Source organism: Panulirus ornatus, chromosome 63 (genome assembly GCF_036320965.1).
Source record: "Panulirus ornatus isolate Po-2019 chromosome 63, ASM3632096v1, whole genome shotgun sequence".
NCBI classification, from domain to species: domain Eukaryota; kingdom Metazoa; phylum Arthropoda; class Malacostraca; order Decapoda; family Palinuridae; genus Panulirus; species Panulirus ornatus.
In genome coordinates, this window is record NC_092286.1 from 2,977,076 (window position 1) to 2,999,329 (window position 22,254).

Consider the following 22,254-nt stretch of genomic DNA (forward strand, 5'->3'; position numbering starts at 1 on the left):
GGATGGAGGCTGCTCCCACACCCCAGGATGGAGGCTCCTCCCACACCCCAGGATGGAGGCTGCTCCCACACCCCAGGATGGAGGCTGCTCCCACACCCCAGGATGGAGGCTGCTCCCACACCCCAGGATGGAGGCTGCTCCCACACCCCAGGATGGAGGCTGCTCCCACACCCCAGGATGGAGGCTGCTCCCACACCCCAGAACAGGAGCCGTTTCCGGCAGATCACGTTATTGATTAATCTTCAGCAGGTTCAGCACTAACTGTAGTCTACGCCGTAATTACAATAAATTACAAAAGTTCGAACAGTTAGCGTAAAATTCAATTAAAAAATATTGCCTTGTGTTCCAGCCAGATCCACAATCACATCAGCGCAGCCAGGACGCGATGGCGTAGCCAGAAACCTCATCCATACAAAGACAAATGCATTTAAATGAAAAAAGTTTAGGAAGCGAAGTGGTTATCGGTTAGAACCTTCTCCCATATACCCTGAAGTTGTCGGTTCGATTCCTCCTCACTTGGTACCTGGTACCTGCGTCTCGTGGGTCACAGGAGATCGAACATGGAACCAGGAACATGACTCACCGGCGGCTCTGATATTGACCCGGCCAGCCAAACACCAGACACCGGTGCCAGAACTGACCACACCAGACACTGGTGCCAGAACTGACCACACCTGACACTGATGCCAGAACTGACCACACCAGACACTGGTGCCAGAATTGACCACACCAGACACTGGTGCCAGAACTGACCACACCAGACACTGGTGTCACATCTGAAAACGCCAGACACTGGTGTCAGAACTGACCACACCTGACACTGGTGCCAGAATTGACCACACCAGACACTGGTGCCAGAACTGACCACACCAGACACTGGTGCCAGAACTGACCACACCAGACACTGGTGCCAGAACTGACCACACCAGACACTGGTGCCAGAACTGACCACACCTGACACTGGTGCCAGAACTGACCACACCAGACACTGGTGCCAGAACTGACCACACCTGACACTGGTGCCAGAACTGACCACACCAGACACTGGTGCCAGAACTGACCACACCTGACACTGGTGCCAGAACTGACCACACCAGACACTGGTGCCAGAATTGACCACACCAGACACTGGTGCCAGAACTGACCACACCAGACACTGGTGCCAGAACTGACCACACCAGACACTGGTGACGTCTCTGGGAAGAACAGAAAGGAAAACGTTCCAATCTACTGCAACTTTATCGTGAAAACAAACGGTAGAAAACATAATGTTGTCATGTAAAAGCAGGTTTCTTTCTTTCTTTCCACCAGAAGGCTGGGCATCACCAGGCGGTACATCTTATGGTAGCGTGACTGAGGCAGTTGGTCACCTCAGTGTTCACCCAGGAACTGAGTGACCTGATGTACCGGACTCCTCCCCTCACGTGACCCAAGACTTTTAAAGCGCAGCGTAGTGTAATGGGACAATGAGCCATTTCAGTGGTGTAGTTTTGTCGCTTAGAGAAATAACTTGAAAACTCTCGACAAAAATGTAAAAAGCAAGCAAAAGTTGGCGCCATGAAATTCACAGTTGAGAAATTTTACCCTTTGATCGTCCTTGACGAGATGGTGTGTGTCAGGCTACGTTTTCCATGTTTGGCGATTTTTATTCATTTTGCAAACGATCTCGTTAACCACATACACACACACACACACACACACACACACACACACACACACACACACACACACACACACACACACACAGAAAACGTGTAATTGTACATATGAATCTATATCTATATCTCTATCTATCTATCAATCTATCTATCTATCTATCTATCTATCTATCTATCTATCTATTTATCTATCTATCTATCTATCTATCTATCTATCTATCTATCTATATATATATATATATATATATATATATATATATATATATATATATATATATATATATATATATATATATATATATATATATATATATATATGTGTGTGTGTGTGTGTGTGTGTGTGTGTGTGTGTGTGTGTGTGTGTGTGTGTGTGTGTGTACCTTCTTCAGTTTCAAGTCAAGATCATTAAACAGACATGACAACTTAACATTGTTTTAGTCTTACCATTGGCTGGCTCTATCACCTGCTTGATGGTAAGGTCGGTAAACGTACGTAATACTGATATATGCTTCACCTTCGAGGCTCACTCCTCATCTGGAGGCAAGGTCGTTACAGAGGAGCTGGACTACACCTGAGTGGCACTTACGGTCTCTGAAACACTTCAAGCAATACCATTATGGCTGAACGCTCCCAGTCATGTCTTGAGATGTTTCACAATATGTCTGTGGGGAGCCAGGCCTCAGCTGCAGGGGTTCTTGTCTTGGTCAGAGGCGAGAAACATCTGTGTCTGTAATGATAATGTGATGAACTATTATGCTGTCAGATACTGTATGGTGGTCAGTGGAGGTGAGTGCTGCTTGTCCAATGATCAGCACAGATGTGGGAGAATGTATGAGAACTAACGTATGGACGAAGCTGGTAACGGCAGTGGAGATGGTATGATATACTGCAGGTTGGTGTGGTGTATGATGGGTAGATACGAGGAATGGTGTCGCTGGTAGTGATGGTATCACTGGTATGTACGACACTACTGGTACATCCATCACGGCGGTAAGGTGGTACCAGATCCTCCCATCACCAGCATGGCGGCACCACACACCAGATCCTCCCATCACCAGCATGGCGGCACCACACACCAGATCCTCCCATCACCAGCATGGCGGCACCACACACCAGATCCTCCCATCACCAGCATGGCGGCACCACACACCAGATCCTCCCATCACCAACATTGGACAGGCCTGTCGCCCAGACATCCGGGGGCGCTGCATCAGAGCAGCCAACTTAACTACATCGAAATGGCCTGGATAATGTCATTCTCTGTTTGCGTGAGCGTCATCACTGAGCCCATCAGGTCATCATCCGAGCCCATCACGTCATCACTGAGCCTATTAGGTCATCAACCGAGCCCATCAGGTCATCCCCTGAGTGTGTGGCACCTCGCCCTGCACGTTAACTAGGCCCCAGTAATAGCGTTACAGCCTAATCTTGCTGGCTATGTGGAACAGCTCTGGTTCACGCCCTCCCACACACACACACACACACACACACACACACACACACACACAGCCAACACCGTCAGCAGATAATGAATTGAAAATCAATATCATTCCTGCATATGTACTTTATACACCTTGAGGGCTGAGTGTATGTTATCGGTGTTGCAATATCTTCTGATAATACAGTGCTGGCGTTTATAAAGGAAGGTGGGTGACAATAATCACTGCTGGATGAGGAAGGTGGGTGACAATAATCACTGCTGGATGAGGAAGGTGGGTGACAATAATCACTGCTGGATGAGGAAGGTGGGTGATAATATTCATCGCTGGATGATTATCTGATGATCTGTCATTTGTGCCTAATCATAGCTTCATGATTTCCCCAGAATGTCTCAAGTTGAACTTACTCTGTTTGGATTATGAAGTACAGTTAGTGAATGTTATGACTTAGTCTTTTAAGATTGTTTTTTTCCTATGAAACATCATATATAACTATGATGAACAATGACTCCTCATGAAGAGGGTAATGCTGATGGGCTACATATCTTAATATCAGATTTATATGAAAAGTTTGGTTTTACCTACTGTGGTCTAGCCTCACTGTGTTATCTCTCAAGGAAGACTAGTTCATAAAATGTCTAGAAATGAGCTTAGATTTTGTCCGTCAGTTACATATGTTCTGTATCCTTCCCTGTGTGTGTGTGTGTGTGTGTGTGTGTGTGAACAGGTGTTAACACTGCTCACGTTACCGGACTCACAAAATACGAGGAACAAGTTCTTAACAAGACAAGTATAAAACATATAACATTGTAGCTGATAAATCGGAGGATTTACTATTGTTTTGTTATTCACGGCATGACTGATGAACGATGAATAACCATAACATCAGTTCAACACAATGGTTCACACACTCGCGTTATTTTTCATCGCCACTTAATGTGGGGGAGAATTATGTTTTCGATATTTGTATAACGGTTCATTATGTATTTTTGTTTCAGTATTGATATAATATATATATATATATATATATATATATATATATATATATATATATATATATATATATATATATATATATATAAAAACCGTGGGTACAGTGTTATATGATTCTTGCAATAAACAAATGCCAACTAATGGAAGACATTAAGCTAAGCACAACAAGTGTGTGACTCCTCTGAGTAACGTGCAAAGTGGCTGGCGTAGCTGACTGGTGGGCACACGTGACGGGAGGCCTCTCGCCCGACGCTAAAGTTTGATGTAAGATATTTCTTTCTTTCTTTCTTTCTTTCTTTCTTACTTTCTCTTTTTTCTGAGTTTGGTTGAATCTATGCTAGTGAGATGAACGAACAGTTTCTGTTTGTTGTACATTGTGGGAAAAGTTACAATGATCACAAGAGGATGTGTTGGGTGAGGATTATTAATGGGATTGGCCGGAGTTGCATTTTTCTCCAGGGAGGATTTCCCTTTTTGTTACAGCTAACAATTTGTTTCCTCTCTCGTAAATTGGCTGAAAGCGCCTCTCTCTCTCTCTCTCTCTCTCTCTCTCTCTCTCTCTCTCTCTCTCTCTCTCTCTCTCTCTCTCTCTCTCTCTCTCTCTCTCAGCTGTGTCACAGTTTCTCTTCCTCTCCTGTCTTGCTGCTGTTCCATGAACATTTAATGATGCTACAGTAGCCATTACGACCTCCGTGAATGCCTCATCTTGTTTCAGGAATTACAGTGAGCACGTTGCTAATATTCTTCCATGACTCATAAAGACCGAGGCAGATACTGTTCCAGGAACCATAGTGGCCCTTCGTAGAGTTGCTCCAGTAGTCATGGTAGTCTGATCATGGTGTTCCAGGAAACGTTTTGGAGTGTATCATTTTCTTTTCAACCTAGTTCATGAATGATGATGATGCTTTACTGATGCTGTTCCAGGAGTCATGATGGTTCTTGACTCATGTTGTTCCATGAATCCATGTGTTTTCCAGCGAGGAATGTTGAGGGAACCATAACTTAATCTCTCACGCTATTCCAAGCAGCTTGGTCGTGTTCATAGTTCTAGGAATCATAGTTGTTTCCTTTCGCCAGAGTTCCAGGAATCATAGTAGATCATTGTTAGATACTTCCATACCTGAATTTTCCCTTTTGATATCGTTTCAGTGTTGCTGGCGTCTTATATCATTGCTCCAGTATTCCAGAAGGTCTCGTGATCCCTGTGTGATTACTGACGTCATGTGAAATATACCTCTCATCGCTCTGTCTTGTTCCAGGGTTGTGTGGCGTCATGCTGATGCGTTCCAGCGGCAGCCAGCTAAAGCGACACATCATCATCCGACTGTGTTCTAGCCACGGGTGAGTTGTTGTAGAGGCGAGTGTAGTGTAGGTGTTAGCATGATGATATACCTGGATATCCTGATGGGATACTTGTATCACTGGTGTGCTGGGAGGATGGGACACTTGCTACTACTGCAGGAGGGAGTAATGTCAGATCAGATCTTCAGTAATGATATTCTTACCTCCTCACTGTTTCCGATGCCGTATCTCATATATCAGCAGAGGAACTTACGTAGAGGATTTTACATTGTCTAGATATTCATTCATTATATTACCATTACCAGGAATATTTATTCATTACATTACCATTACCAGGAATATTCTCCTTCACTTCATCTCTCATCTTTGCTCTCAATCTTCTCTTTACTTTTCATAAAAAGTCTCACCACTCGAATACATTTTTAAACAACGTCTGCTCCACCACACCAGATATCTACCCTATTCTCCATAATATCTATCTTCCCTCTTCCCATTTTTCCACTCTTATCAATGCAGCACTCATCTCTTACTCCTCTCCAAAAAGATATTAAACTGAAGTGTTTTTCAACACTCATTCTGCTTCTCTCGACCCATGTATACCTTCATTATACTAAATCTTGTTTCCTTCCCTTCTGATCATCCCTACTATACCTCCCAGCATAGTGTATGCTTCATTCACTTGCCACACAGTAGTGATTGCTTGTTTATATTCCAGCGCTCGCAATATGTTCTTGTATGTTATCTTCTCTGAACTGGACCGTCTCCTGCCTCAGGCCTGCCCAGGGCAGCAAACACCTGCCCCACTGAACTGTTTAACGACACACCTTTCTATCTCTGTTTTGCTTTCTACTAACATGTCATCTGACCAACACGAAGTGTGTTTGCTCTTCTAAATCGTTCGTACTCTACCTTGTGAGTTAAGACATAATGCAGATGCTGATGAATGTCAGCATTGTGATCTTTCGAGTCCATCATGTTTGTCTAGGTTTAAAGTAATACCGTACCTGCCACGAGTTCATCTATAAGTGCTTTATAAATGTCGTTAATAAGAATGATAATTCCAGTTTATTGGTATGTTTCATATTTCCATTAAGTACACAAGTGGTGGAGTGGTGGAGTCTTGTTGTATGATGTCTCGACATATTTCTTCACAAAAGGAAAAAATACAAATGAGTGACACATGGTCAGAGGAGGCAGAAATAAAAGAAAGGAAATAAAAGGTAAAAATAGAAAAGAGAGAAAAAAAGAAAGTTGGTTCCCCTCTCGTCCCCAAAATGCGTTCCTGTCATGGGTTCCTCCTGTACTCCTGAATGTATTCATCCGGCAGGATGGTCCTCCCTGTGTCCCTATATACGTTCCCCCGGCTTTCAGAAGGCACTTCCCTCGCTCTTGAATATATTCTTTTAGCAGAATTGTTTTCCTGGATCATCCTAAATGTATTCCTACGGCAGAAGGGTCCTCCCCGGGCCCCTCTAAATGGGTTCCTGTGACATAAGTCTCTCTTCGCGTTCCCCTGAGCCTCCATGTTCCTCTGGTTGAAGGGTCTTCATCTGGCGACAAACTCGGGATGGATTAGATTATAACTTTGGATGAGTTTCTTAATCTAGTCGAAAGAAGAAGAAGAAAAAGAAAATGGCAGAGATTTAATATGTCTGCAAATGGAGACGAATCGAGGGATCTGGAATACTTTACATCCTTACAAGTTAGAATTTTCTTGTGGGAGCGAGAGCGGCTGGCTCCTATTATGTTTACAAGTTCAGGAATACGACATATCGATGCAGGTTGTTCACTTTTCTCTGGTGTTACTCCTGAACTCGCTCTGGAGGTCCTCGCTCTGGAGGTCCTCATTCTGGAGGTCCTCACTCTGGAGGTCCTCGCTTTGGAGGTCCTCGCTCTGGAGGTCCTATAAAGCCATAACAATACATTTTGGTCTCCCAACTCGCAGAGGAAGATTTTGTTGAACTACAGTGACATTAAGATCACTTTCACCATATCTTTCCAAGCCTCGTAACGCACTGCAGTCGAGTTCACCAGACACTGAACAATGTATGTCTTCAGGTCGTTGTTCACTCTGAACAAATAGTTCAACCTCTGACCATCGGAAGCTGAGGGGAACTGTTGGTCAAGCTGCAGCTCTCATGTGGGCTTTGTTAGACGAGAGGCCCTTGATCCTGGCTGATGACCTCGCTGCCCGCGTCCTCTCCTCCAAACAGTAACGCAACTCTAAATATATGTTTACCATATGGCCTCCTAGCTACGTCTCTTCGTTGTATATCAACTGACTTTTATATTTCTCTCTTGTGTCTCCCTTGATGATGTGATTATTACACGAAAGTGCACTTGGGAACTTATCGTGTTTCATTTTCCCCTTGGACTCATAAGAATAGATCTCTCTCTCTCTCTCTCTCTCTCTCTCTCTCTCTCTCTCTCTCTCTATCCATCTATCTATCTATCTATCTATCTATCTATCTATCTATATATATATATATATATATATATATATATATATATATATATATATATATATACACATAAAGAGGGAGAGGGATATGAGAAGATGATCAGTAATCCTTGTACCAGGACAACCACATAGGTGTTCTGGAGGGAAGGAATTAGATTGTTCGGATAAGTAAAAGTTAAGCAGAGTTGGAAAGACTTTGGAGAGAGCAGAGGTAAGAGAGATGGAGCGATATTTAGGAGGGTCAGAGTGATCTCCTTATCTTAAGGATGGACGACATCAAGACTTGCTTCCAAGATGGGAATGTTTACGATTTTAGACAAAGACAATTAGATAAGCTTTGTTGCTTCGGTTATCTAAAACTCTCGCAAAACTCTCTCTCTTTCTCTCTCTATACATAGCTCCCTTTTTCTCACGATTCTATCCTCTAATTACTTACTTTCTTTGTCTATCACTCACACAAATAATCAAACATGGAATAAAAACTCAATATATGTTACCCACAGTAAGTCACAAGCCTCCAGAGAAACACGTGAGCACAGAATAACAACACCATCAGTCAGAGTGACGTGTCACACCCAGCTGTGTAGTGTTGTGGTCTCTGGTTCTTTGGTTCCTTTAGGGAACGTTCCTGAAATGCAGATGTGGGGTAAAAACATGTTTTTGTACTGCTCATCAGTGTCCCAATGATCATAAATCTTACATTGTTTTATCATGAAAGTGGCGTAATTCCTACACAAGTATGTTGTACTGCTTTAACTAGCAATGGCAGATTCGATCCCTCGTTTGCCCACTCCTGCTGAGGGCTACCACACCCTCCCTCACCACCACCACTCCCTCCCTTCATTGCTTCCATACCCTGAACGGTGGATAACACAGTTCAGTGGTATTACCACTCACCCAGCTATCTTCTCTCTCCTTTCATCCCACATTGCTGGCACAACCTTCCCGCTCAACAGTAAAATATTTTCCCAAAAGTATATTCACCCCCAGTAGCCAGCAATTTCTATTTTGTCAAGAAAATGGATGAACTATTGGCAACTGTGTATGGAGGTTAGTCATCGTGCATCCGGCAACTTCCACAGACGTAAGGGGCGCCTTTCTCATATTTTTGTAGTTAGATTTCTTCATCGTTATCTTGCTTCACTTTGCTTCTTCCAATGGTATATTACAAGCTTTTACGAGTACTTGTCCCAGCTATATTAGAATATTCCCATCCTGCTGTCTGATGATGGTGCTCTTGCTAGTGTCTGCTGTCTGATGATGGTGCTCTTGCTAGTGTCTGCTGTCTGATGATGGTGCTCTTGCTAGTGTCTGCTGGTGATGCAGTGTTCCTGCTGGTCCTACTGGTGCCCTGATACTCATCACCACCGACACAGCTAATGTTTACACTGAGATATTGAGATACTTGATCATACGGAGGAGTGGACACAGTCCTCACACCAGTCACGTTCATACCCAGCCGGGAGACCTTTCAACGTCACCCAGTAAACAGAAGACTTAGAGAGTCTCTGAGGGACGAGGGTGACTCATACTGCCTCACTTGGTGTCCTCTGAGAACGAAAGAATAACTCGATGGCAGAGGAGCGACATGAGATGGGTTTAATTTCTTGAAAAGAGGAGGAAAATGGGTGAGACATAATCAAAGCACAATAAACAGCTGTTGGTGAATGGAAGTAAGGCAGTGAGGAGGAGGAGGAGGAGGAGGAGGAGGAGGAGGAGGAGGAGAGGCTGGAGGAAGAGGAGGAAGATAATATCATCTGATGTCCTCTGCTGCAGTAAGGGAGACTGAGTTTTCTGATTTCAAGGTATTCAAGATGTGCTGAATCAAGTACATTTCTTGCCCCAGAGCAAGCAACTTAACGTAAGGCCAACTAAGCTAACTCGTATTTTCCTTGGTTAACTCCAGTAGTGACGTATGATATGCATAAAAAAAAACAAAAATATCCTGAAAGAAACTTTCAACGAACGTAGAATGATATAGAGATGGATAAAGTAACAGAAAGTATGCAAGGTGGCCATAGAATGATGTAGCTATATAGAGATCTCTGCGTGACTTTTCATAGTCGAAGAAAAGTGGCTGCATATCGCGGTAAGTTAAATGTCCATGTCCATCTCGATTGGCAGTATCTTGTGGAGATCATCTCTCCATAGCTGGACTAACCCTTCTCTCGTTTGTATACTTCCTAATACTTCCATTCATAAAGCATTTTGCATTCATCAAATGTTTTTTATTACCAAAACAACATGTAGTGCACAGGAGGTAACCAGACAAAAGGAATGCTAGCTGAGGAGGGAATCATTGTCACGAAAAAAATTATTGTTCGAGCCGAATTGCGACCAATATAAATTGTATTGAATTTTGCAACGTTGTATTTTGAGTTCGCGAGGGTTTAATAGCGTCGTTAGTCGTTCTGGGAAAGTAATGACAGGGTTCTCACTCTGGCCGCCAGGGGCAACAGGAACAGCCCTGCAAATCATGAAACTGTCAGGTCATCGTCAAGACCTGGTCGTAATGTGATTACTTAAGTAAGAATTCATTACACCAGTGTGTCATCTCGTCTCAGGTGACAACAGGGGCTCAAGCAACGGACTATTGAAATATTTCTCACTACTGACCAACATGACCATGAAGATGTGACTGCAACCAACAGTGAAATGAAAGCACTGTAGAATATTCTAAATAATTTCCCAAACAACCAGTCCAGCAGACCTGGATATAATGTACGGTAAAATTTGTCACTATCCCATCATGCGGGTCTCCTGTTCAGTAGAATTTTCTATTACTGTCACTGTCACTGAAAAAAAAACGTAAAACAATTATAGATTTAGTTTCTAGTAGACCATCATGATGGATTGTATGTGTAGAGGCGAGGCAAGAGCTGGGTCAGGAGGGATTACTGGTGTAAACACAGAACTAACGTCTCCCCTGGAGACATGCAGCAGTGGACGTGAACAATGTTCTCCACGTCAGGCCGCACTGCACGGTATAACAGAACAGCGGCTGCTTTACTTACGACAACTACAGCAACAACAGCAGCATCACCAACAACAACACCTGCAGCAGTAGGAACAACAACACCAGCAGAAAGCGCAGCAGAGGCAACAACAACAATAGAAGCAGAAGCAGCAGTAGCAATAGGTGTCGCCGTTAGAGCAACAGCAGTAGCTGCTGCAGCGACTGTAGAAGCAACAGAAACAATTACAGCAACATCAGAGCAGCAGCAACAACAACAGTGATTGTACCTCCCACATCAGCAGCAACAGGAGTAAAGCAACAGTGACAGGAGGAGGAGAACAGGATGGAGAAGGAGGAGGAGGAGGAGGAGGTGGAGGAGGTGCTCAGCTGTTGCCGCTATATATTACACGGCTGGACAAACTGCTTCTCCAGCCACAGATATTGTGGGGAGAGTGAGTCATCTCTCTCTCTCTCTCTCTCTCTCTCTCTCTCTCTCTCTCTCTCTCTCTCTCTCTCTCTCTCTCTCTAATGGAACAGTAACAGTGAGGGCAGAGAATAGCGAAGTAAAGGAAACTTCAGCGCAGTAAGTCTCCTGCAGGGATGGTATTCAGTAGATGTTCACATAATGACCTCTGACCAATGGAAGAGTGTCCAAGTCGTATGTTTACACGAGGAGTGTGTGGAGAGAGGGAGGTAGGGAGGCAGCCTGACAAGTCGAGTGACGGATGTCGTGTCCACTGGCCACAGCAGACTAACGTGTAGAAAGCTTCCGTTATCACCCTATGCTTCTCACTGGGGATCCAAGCTACCTACATTACCCCAGGCTTCATAATATGGTCCTAAGCTTCCCGTATCATCCAGTGATGTCCGGAATCATTGTAAACCCCCTATCATTTCCCATGCTCCCCAGTATGGCTTTAAGCTCCCCAGATCCAACCCACACAGCCCATATGGTTTTCATCCTCCCATATTGTCCCATAAAGTTCCCATCTCTTCCCTTTCAGCTCCAGCTGCTTATTATTGTCGCAAACTTCCCCACTCTGCCTCAGCTGGGCCTCACTTGACTCATATCGCCCGCAACTTCCCTTCGTTGGGCCAAGTTGCAACTTACCTCACTGTGGGCTGAAGGAGTTACGGAGGTGAACTTTGAAGCGCCATAAAGTATGGCAAGTGTAGCTATGGCAGCGAGGCGCAGCGGGAGATGCCTCACTGTGGGCAGTATACTGAAGGCTGTGATAGGTATACTGATGACCGGTGACTTCCCTGTATACTACACCACACAGTACACCCCCGCACCTTACACCATCACTCTCCCTCTTCCCATATCCTCATCTCCCTAACCTTCCTCTCCCTCCCCTTCCCCTCCCCTCACCCTCCACCTATCATGGTATGTTACCCAGACACTATCATCCCCTCCTCCCACCTCACCGCCTCCTGACCGTACATTACACCCCACCAGCCTCCTGCCCCTCCAACCTCCTGCCTCCACCAGCATCAACACTCCTACCCCCTACCAACCTTTATCCCCATATCCTCTGCCAACCCCTAGCCTCCTATCCTTTATCAAATCACCCCCAACCCCCATCAAACCACCCCATCATCCCCCAAACTCTTGCCCCCACTGCTCACCCTCCCTTCCAGCAACTGTTCTCTGACATCATATTTTCCCGAGAATATCTTTATTGGTCGCCTCGTCCTCTGCCTCCTCCCTCGCTTGTCTTCCCTCCCTCCTTCCGTCCTCTCCATCTCGCATCTATCCTACCATCCACCTCCCCGCTGTACCATTTCCTTATCTCTCCAATCACCTCAACTCTTACGCTTAACCGTCTTTCAATCTCTGGATCTTTTCATCTCCCTACCCAAGCTCCCCAGTCATCCAATCTACGGTAAACTCCCCAGGGTACTGTGCTGCACAACTCACCTCCCCGACCCATCATCCTGCTATAGTTTCCCATATTATGCCCCCACTTGGCGGCCGGCCTGACCGTCTCCTTCCTCCCGCACTGACCCACGTAGTTTCTGCTTCTCTCACCAGCTGATCCAACTCGCTCGTAGCTGCCACTGCCCTGCAGGTTATATCTAAGGTTGCCCTTGAGCACGACGGCACGACCCTTAGGTACAATGACTAGGTCAACATACTAAAAGGTCATAATGTCATGATAGGAGTCTTGCCGTTGCATTGCAGGGTCGTACTGTCGCACTCAAGAGGGTCGTACGTTAAGACAACAGGTTGACTGTTCATTCATCACTGCTGAGCAGGTCAAGGGTCGTACAGGTTACTAGTCAGTTAATCTCACGTCAGTTAAAATGTTCAACGATGAACCATAAGAAAGTCGTACATCTTCCAGACCATTGGGTCGTCCGTCAATTTAGCTCCATTTTTTTGTCTATAAATTATTTTTCCTTTAAAGACGTTTGAGTTATCTCTATAGACCAGGAGTTTCTATCGAGGTTGTCAGGTTGAGGAATCCTCCTACCTCGGGTTAACGCACCTTGTGACAGTGTTGGTGTATGAGGCTACTGCTGACCCTCACGTAAGCTGACACCTACCAGTAATGTTCAGCATATCTGGAGAAGCGAAGGAAGAGAACTTGAGGTCGCTCTGGTCACAGCACTTTCCATTCTACAAAGATGTACTTCATCATTACATTTTGTTGTTAGTCTCTTCCTTTACTTGTTCTAGTAACTTGGGAGAAAAACATGAGGGTTGCTTTATATGTCCCACACCTTTGTGGAGCTAACTTTGTAAATATCCCTCAAAAGACAACTGATCGCACACTGACACCCTAACATGAAGAGAAACATACACATATATCCTGTCTTCCTCCTTCATGATGAAAAATGGAAATTACTTCGGCCTAATTCTTTTTGCACACACACACACACACACACACACACACACACACACACACGCACACACACACACACACACACACGAGCGGCGACAGACATGTTAGGTGGGAGGAAATATGCAAAACTTGAGGATCTTGTGTCTCATCTTCTCTGCCTTTAGAGGTCTGTTGGATGACCTTAAAAACAATAAACATTTTCTTATGTATTTTGAACAATGCAAAACACAGAACATCTATTAAGTCTACCAGATTTCAAAATATTACTGCAATTCTAAAAGGTTTCTGGGATGAAATTTAAGAACCAACGTGAAGAAGGAATATGATACATAAAAACAGTGTATCAGTTCCTCTCATTACAGGATACAAAGTATCCGTAAGACGATTCCCTTTCAACTCGGGAAAATGATGAGAAAGGAAGAAAAAAAGAAACGTTTCGCTTTACTTTAGCACCAGTGATATATGTTGTGACGTTACCTTTTAAGCAGCATTCTAACATGAAGGGTCCGGGGGATGGTGGCATGAAGGGTCCGGGGGATGGTGGTATGAAGGGTCCGGGGGATGGTGGCATGAGGGTCCGGGGGATGGTGGTATGAAGGGTCCGGGGGATGGTGGTATGAAGGGTCCGGGGGATGGTGGTATGAAGGGTCCGGGGGATGGTGGTATGAAGGGTCCGTGGGATGGTGGCATGAGTCAGGAATAGTGTTTGCTTGCTTTTCATCCACCCAGACGTCACCACTGACCCAGACGCCTGTACGTCCTGCTTCACTGGACCTTTACGTAACCCATCTGCTGACGTACTACCTCAACTGTTCCACTTCGATGCTTCTGCTCGTGTACCAGCTCTATCCCCGGCCTCAGACACACATCATCGGTGCTTTACAGATTTCTTGTCCTTCCTTCTTGTTACCCGTACACCACCCTTCCTTCTTGTTACCCGTACATCACCCTTCCTTCTTGTTACCCATACACCACCCTTCCTTCTTGTTACCCGTACACCACCCTTCCTTCATGTTACCCGTACACCACCCTTCCTTCTTGTTACCCATACACCACCCTTCCTTCATGTTACCCGTACACCACCCTTCCTTAACAATTGATCTCTTGTTGTAGTTTTTTCCTGAATTCCAGGAAAGGAGTCTCTTGATCTATCTCCTTCAGCCTCAGTAATGTTTATTGTGCTTGTTTGTGTAATTACCCAATGGTAAACACTCGTGTTTGCAGCCTGGGGAGAGACTCCTACACTCGTGGAGCTCCATCTCTTGAAATTGCTTTACCAAACACTAGATTTTGTAGGGCTAGTGCGTAGCGCTCACCGCAGGAAAATTTACAATTCAAAATAAAGAGTCGTGTGATGGTGTTGAGTTTGTGAGTGAAATGGAGAAAGTGTGTGTATATGTCCTAAAAGCCAGCAGCCCACGTGCATGTGAGGCAGAAAGAAAAGGCAGCAACCTGAGCCAGGAAGGGAACATGATAGCCACTGTAGTGCTGGTTCACTGCATCGCTCTCACTAACCCTACCGATACCCAGACAGCTAGCACCTCCCTGGTCGGTGGCTGTCTGCTACCTACTGCCTGTGTGCGCGCGCGCGCGCGTGTGTGTGTGTGTGTGGAGAGAGAGAGAGAGAGAGAGAGAGAGAGAGAGAGAGAGAGAGAGAGAGAGAGAGAGAGAGAGAGAGAGAGAGAGAGAGAGAGAGAGAGATCTAATCCAGTTTTCTCTGGTATCGTTGGTCAGGTGTGTGGACGTGACAGGGGGCGACGGGGCCCAGGGCGGTGGCACAAGACCAGGAGGAATCCTTCTTCAGGAGGAGGCCATGAAGACGATGGTGGCGGGGGTGCAGGGCGCCTCCTACCGCCCCACACTCCCCCCGGAGATTGCCACAGACGCTGCCATCTATGTTGCCGTAAGTGAGGATGGAACCTCTTTATCTCTTCCCACTCATATCCTCCTCAAAGATGTCACTCATGGATACACCATATCCCTCCATTATGTCCCGACGCCTCCAACTTGAATGAACCATTTTCTCTCATCAAAATCCTCACCCCTCGTCCTCCTCCTCACCCCACGTCCTCCTCCTCACCCCACGCTCTCCTCCTCACTCTACCCTCTCCTCCTCATCCAGATTGTCTTTTCACCCCACAGATACCCTCTGTTTCCCTCCCCACTCCGTCTCTTGCCCTCCCCTAACTCATCCTTCACCCAGGGACCTTCCCTCTTTATCATTCATAACATTACTTGCTCCACCATGCCCATCCTCTCATCCCTGTTAACTCCCTCTATCCTTCACCAGCTCCCCTATGTAACCCTTTTCCACTCTCCCCAGCTTGGGTTAGCTTTTCCTCCTCATCCTTGAACTTCCAGGGTCCTCATCCTGGGTTCTCCCAAGCCTTTCTCTCCCACTTTTACCAATCAAGCTTCCACATTCTCAACTCGCTTCCTTCACCTGCACCCCCCAACCATCCATTTTCCATCCTGCCCTACGCAACCTGTCTTCATCTTCATTTGGGAGCTCATAAAGGGAGCTGGTTGGTTTTCCCTGCTGTATTTTAAGAACTCGTCGTGAGCGCCGCCACCAGAGAGATTGTGAAATATTTTTCACTTTTGTTTCTCCATTTGACCAGATACACATTTTGTACGAAATACAAATATTTTTCATATGATGAAAACTCGGCAATGAATACTAATACTAGACGTTTCTGTTTCACACTCCAACAATAGCAACGTCTGCTTCACACACAAACAATAGCAACTTCTACTTCCCATAGCAACAATAGTAACCTCTGTTTCACACAGTTTGCAACAGCAACCTCTTTTTCACATACTAACAATAGTAGACTCTGGTTTACATACTAAATAGCAGACTCTGCTTTATGCCTTTATGCAGAACAATAGCAACTTTAGTTTTATACATCTCTGCTACACACACTAACATTAGCCACCTCTGCTTCATATATTTGCTGCACCCACTTACATCATTACTGAAATGTAAGGTCATCCTAGACTTATTCGAATTTCTCCTCCCAGGACATATCAAAGGCCATCAGTGAACCAGGAACTTAGAAAATCCTTACAGTAGCGTGTCTTAATGTCCCCGTTACCAGTCCACAGTGGTGTTAAAGTGCTCCAATGTCCCGCGTCCAATCCACAGTGGTGCTAACGTGTCCTAATGTCCCCGTTACTAGACCCATAAGGTGTTCCAGTCTCCTGCATGATATCACTTAATGTTACACAATTTATCAAGACGCGTCTCCGCAGGTCATCGTTGTGTTCTACGCAGCCATCATCCTGCTCCTGGTGGGCACCAACCTTCATCGTCTTCGTCGCCGTCGTCGCAGTCATCTCCAACAACCACATCACCAACAGCAGCACCAGCAAAAGCCCCAACGACAACAAAATCCCCAGAATCAACCTATGGACACCACTACCACAGCGACAAACGTCCTCACTTCCTCGCTATTCACCACGTCTGCGACTCCCTCTGCCGCCGCCACCACCACCACCTTACTCACCCACCACGACAGATGGCTTGACCAGGGGGACGCAGCGGTCGTCTGAGTAGGGTTGGGGCGGTGGTGAGTTGGGAGGGGGCGTAGGGAAGGGGAAATGGGTGTAAGACAGAGGATAGGAGGGAGCAGGCCGGGATGCAGTACAGCAGGGAAGGGCTACAGGGACACTGGGGGAGTTAACGGCAGGGAGATTGTGAATAACAGATGGTGGAGACTGAGGGGCGGCTGAGGAGCAGCCAGGGGGAAGAACAGCTGTGGAACATGGCAAATGAGAAGTGAAGAGCACAAAACGTAGACTGGAGGCCGCACAGAGCACAGCTCTATTACCGGGAGATGACGGTAGAGTCCCCACCTGGGGTCCCTCTGAGCAACAGACAGCGCTGGTGTATGTAGTCCAGAGCTGGAGTATAGCGGCTCTAAGTTGATGGTCTTCTCTTGATATAAGGAAAATGTGCTGCTAAGATGTGTGTGTTGGAGTTAAGGAGGGTCTGGTGCAAACGTTTTGTTGGAGATTCCAGTAGAGAATTGTTAACAATAATGTTGAGCCGTAGCTGGGAATGTATGGCAGCGATGTATAGTATGTATGTAGATGATGAATAAGTTACGATACTCTTCCCCGAGACTGTGTGGCCCACAGGGATGCTTGCCAGTAAAAGGTGTCCAGAAGTTATCTTGAGAGATTCGATGAAAAGAACTGAGAGAAAATAAGATGAAGCGGTTTGCTGTACGTACAAGATTATCTTTCAAGGATTCAGTGTCAGGTTACCACGTAATACGATAGTGATTTGTCGCACGCAAAAAGTTGAGGCGACATTTGCTCTCCATTCAACCTGAATTTGCAGCGATAACATATGGTGGCCCTGTAGACCTTGTTTTGTAAGGCAGGCGTAATGGGACAGGTTTCATGTGTCAGGAGCCACCAGTACTGCTGAGCCAACTACTTTAAGGACAGAGAGTCGTAACTTTGCGTCATGCCTCATGGAAACAAATATGACTGCAGAGGACAAGAGACGTCGGACTAAAATACGAGAAAAGATAGAATAAAGAAGACAAAAGTGAAGAGTATGATGATAAAGAAAAAAGAAAAGGAAAAGAATAAAGAGAAGACAAGTCAAACGATCATAAAGAGCATCAGGAAAAAGAAAGAAATAAGTGGAATAAACGTAGGTGTCCTCCAGTGCCTGCAAGGAAACAAGATACGTATGATGACGAGGAATATGAAGTCTGGTGGAGCCTTACAGTAAGTCGCTAAAGGTATCGATATCTGCGATCACAAGACCTGGCTGGTCTTGTTAGTGTGTAGCGTCTAAGATTCATGTTGTCGTGCAGTGGATAGTGAGGCTTAACACTGACCTTTGCCTTGTACTGAATTATTCAAGAAACCTAAAGTGCAAGTGGTAAACCAGGAAATCCACTGTTTCAAAAAGGAAGAAGTGAAAAACCAAACAGTGGAATGAAGGAACAGTGATTTCCATTACAAACAGTGACACTAACGGTGAAGTTTTGTTAAGATTAACGTAAAGTTTAAGCGGTGATAATGACAGTGAATTTTTATGTTAGGAAACATTTTAAGTAGTGCTCCTCGCTCTGAATCGCTGCAAACAATGGTCAACATTGGCAGTGATGTGTTTGTGTTGCGGCCAAAACCAGGTGCTGTCAGCGCTTGTTTGAGCTAGAGACGTAAATGGCTTGCCAAAGAATGTGAGGAAGTACAAATTAGAGTTGAGGTTCCGGCGATCGTGTGACAATAAAGTATGGATTTATAATGGTAAGTTGGGTCTCTTGCTGCATCCAGCCATGTATGGGGTCTCTTAAAGCTTATTCAGCAGTATTTAGGGATTACTGTGGTATTTACTAATTAAGGATAAAGTAGCATTTGTCAAGTGTAATGTGTGAACTTTTGAAAATGATCATGTAAAGAAAGAAGTCAGGAACACAGTTACGGCTGTTCACAGCTGAAAGCAGAAGTCTCTCCAGGGAGATGGATGTCTAGACGAAGCACAAGAGAGAATTAGATCAGTCATTGTATGTTGAATTCTTGTAATAATGTAGAGTGTTCCTGAAAATCACGAGAAACTAAATTTCAAATATACCAATAGTAAATCTATTGACAAAAATATGGCAAGCAATAAATATCACCATTTCTTTTATCTGAAAAAAAATGATACTTGACAGAACAGTGTCGTTGGTCACATCTGTTAATTAGTTTGATATATTCGTTAGTGACTTTATCTGGGCGACGTGTTGCATGGTGCGTGTCAGAGAGAGTGACACGTCAACTGACGCTGGCTAACATTACAAAGTTTTCAACACAAAAATATGACGTTTTGGGGTTGACAATAATCGTTACTGAAGGTTGTATGAATCTGTTATAATGATGAAGGATACATTGATCTTTGTTGTGCGTCAGAGAGGAAGAAACATGTGTACTTTCATGAGGGAGAAGACGTGCCTGCAGGAGGCAGTTCCCCGACCTTCACTGCAAATGAACTTTGTGGACAAGAAATTTCATGATCATTAACGTCTGGCCAGCCGGGACACAGCTGGGGTCTGCCCTGCCCGGGGAAGAAAGTTATTATATTGTCTTTGTGCGTGTGTGTGTGTGTGTGTGTGTCTTGGTCCGTACACATGAGTCTGCTAAAGAACGCATTTGTCTACCATGAAGGACAACAACATGTTAAACAAGAAAAGAGAGTTGGAAATCGATATCTTTTTTTTCCAGGTATGTTATCGCCTTCGGAGGGACTGAGGTCAGGCGTAAGCGTCTCCACGGATGACTGTATTGCGTGAGTGTGACTCAGGAGAGTGAGAGGGAGGGCATGTGGAAACCTAAGTGTTACTGAGTGTGTGTGTCAGGCAGGAGGAGGAGGCGGAGGTGCAGAGATGCGGCGGGGTGAGTCCTGGACGGTGCTGGCGAGGAGGACGGGAAGGGGAGGGGAACAGCCGAGGAAACTTTGAGGCGAGATTTTGTGTGACTATTTCAGATTCCTGACAAAGTAAAAAGAATCGATTCTAGATTAAGTGAGGAATACTGAAGAAATGAAATCGAACATATCGTACGGTGGAAGGCTTGAGGGTGACTGGAGAGGCGGGAGGGAGGCGACGCCCCTCACAAGCAGCCATGGGAGGGGTAGGTCGTGGCAGGCCGCTCACACGAGTCTCTACACCAGACGTAATATTTTTGTATCGTGTTGCCATGTTGGTAGCACCTCTGTAGACTCTTTTAATATCAGTAATTTCTCTTATGTATAATAAACATACATCATTTTTCTAGCTACTGTCATGGGGAAAAAGAGTGTTCAGCATATTGTAAGGTCCTCAGCAGTGTGGTTTCACCAAAGGATGTGCACGAGTCATTCAGGCTGGTGGATCAGTGTTCCACATATAACTACTGAGGAGCAACACACACTAATACTTACATCCATTTCAACTGAAGCGAACCAAACACTACGTGAGCAACACAGTTACCAAAGAACAAATGTCCCACATGTGTATAAATGATAAAGCAAAACATATCTTGTGGAGAAAAATATCTAAATAGATTATGATATATTCATGCCTATGTTTTCCTATCCTCACCATACTGTGTGTGACATTCTATGTGTCAATCATTTCTATGTCAGTAATGATCACGTACCACCGATGGAGCTGTGTATCTGACGTAAATAATTATGCGAGAGATGATCGTGATGGTGTAGGTCTGGTAGGAATGTGAGCATCTTCACTAGCCAGAATTATGTTCAGCTTCTCCCTGACAACTACAGATGAGGATCTGACTCTTGTTACAGTAAGATGAATTACCCATCACACTGGGGAGCTCTGAGGAAAACGTTCTGACAACTACTGACGTCATCCAGGATAGAGGTTTGCAAGGTGTGTGGCAAGTTGTGGCAAACTGGGTGCCATATATATATATATATATATATATATATATATATATATATATATATATATATATATATATATATATATATATATATATATATATATATATATATATATATATATATATATATATATATATATATATATATATATATATATATATATATATATATATATATATATATATGCGTAAATGTGAAAAGTGAACAATATAATGAAAGAAGGAATCTGAGGTAAGGTTAGTTATATTACGTTGGAATGATAGAAACTTTCTTAATGGTGTGATAACTCAGACTTACGTATGTAGGCCGCAGCACCAGGTAACATATACCCTGACTCTTCCATGACTCGTGCAGTTCTGTACAATGAACAGTAAGACGCCTCAATAGCCGTCCAGTTACATATAAAGCGACCCGGGAAATTACATGACACAGTGCAAACATAGCCATAAACATCAACAGAAATAATGATGCAAATACGACAAGATGACAATAGGAGGGTGTGAGGCACGGCAGGAGGCACATGAAGACATCAGAGGACACGAGAAGACAGCTTGAAGATACAAGGAGACAGCAGGAGGGGAAGATTATACGGTACAAGGCCTGAGCACACGAGAAGACAACAAAAGACAAGAAGACAACATGATAACCAACGAGAAAAATAGCTTTTAACCACGTTAGATGTGACTCAATATAGTGAAGCATTTTTGGCGATGAAACAAATGGGTTTAATACCTGTTACAGGAGATGTTACAGATACAGCAAGATACAAACGTACAGGTATTCTACACAGCGATAGACTCTACACTGGTGACCACGGTTGAGGTGTCACTAACTAATAAACTTACACTATATTCTCGATGGTTCTTTTATGAAATTATAGACTCAAGGTTTATTCTATATATCAGCAACAACAGGAAAGATTTATAATCTCCAAAAGTAATATGAAAAGGAAAAAACATGAAGGATGCAAGTTAGATGAGGAACGGCTGGCTTGTGTGGCTAGTGTGTGGAGCCTGGCTGGCTGGTGTGAGGACGAGCGCGGGCACAAATAGTCTACGGTGGAGGATTGCCAGGTTTCACTTACACGTCTCCGGCTGACCAACTACTGCTCCGTATGTATGTAGTTTTATGGCATCTGTTCGTCTGTATGTCTGTCTGTCTGTCTGTCTCTCTCTCTCTCTCTCTCTCTCTCTCTCTCTCTCT

At 44.7% G+C, this 22,254-nt stretch overlaps 1 protein-coding gene across 1 annotated transcript in view; it reads left to right on the forward strand.

Moving 5' to 3' along the window:
* LOC139745837 (uncharacterized) overlaps window positions 1-20,714 on the forward strand; it is a 44,272-nt gene extending 23,558 nt beyond the window's left edge. The window contains exons 2-4 of the mRNA XM_071656432.1: window positions 5,350-5,431; window positions 15,393-15,561; window positions 16,914-20,714. Coding sequence (XP_071512533.1) covers window positions 5,364-5,431; window positions 15,393-15,561; window positions 16,914-17,213 — 537 coding nt within the window. The 5' untranslated portion in view covers window positions 5,350-5,363 and the 3' untranslated portion in view covers window positions 17,214-20,714. The remainder of the gene's footprint in view (window positions 1-5,349; window positions 5,432-15,392; window positions 15,562-16,913) is intronic.
* The last annotated feature ends 1,540 nt before the right edge of the window (window positions 20,715-22,254 follow it).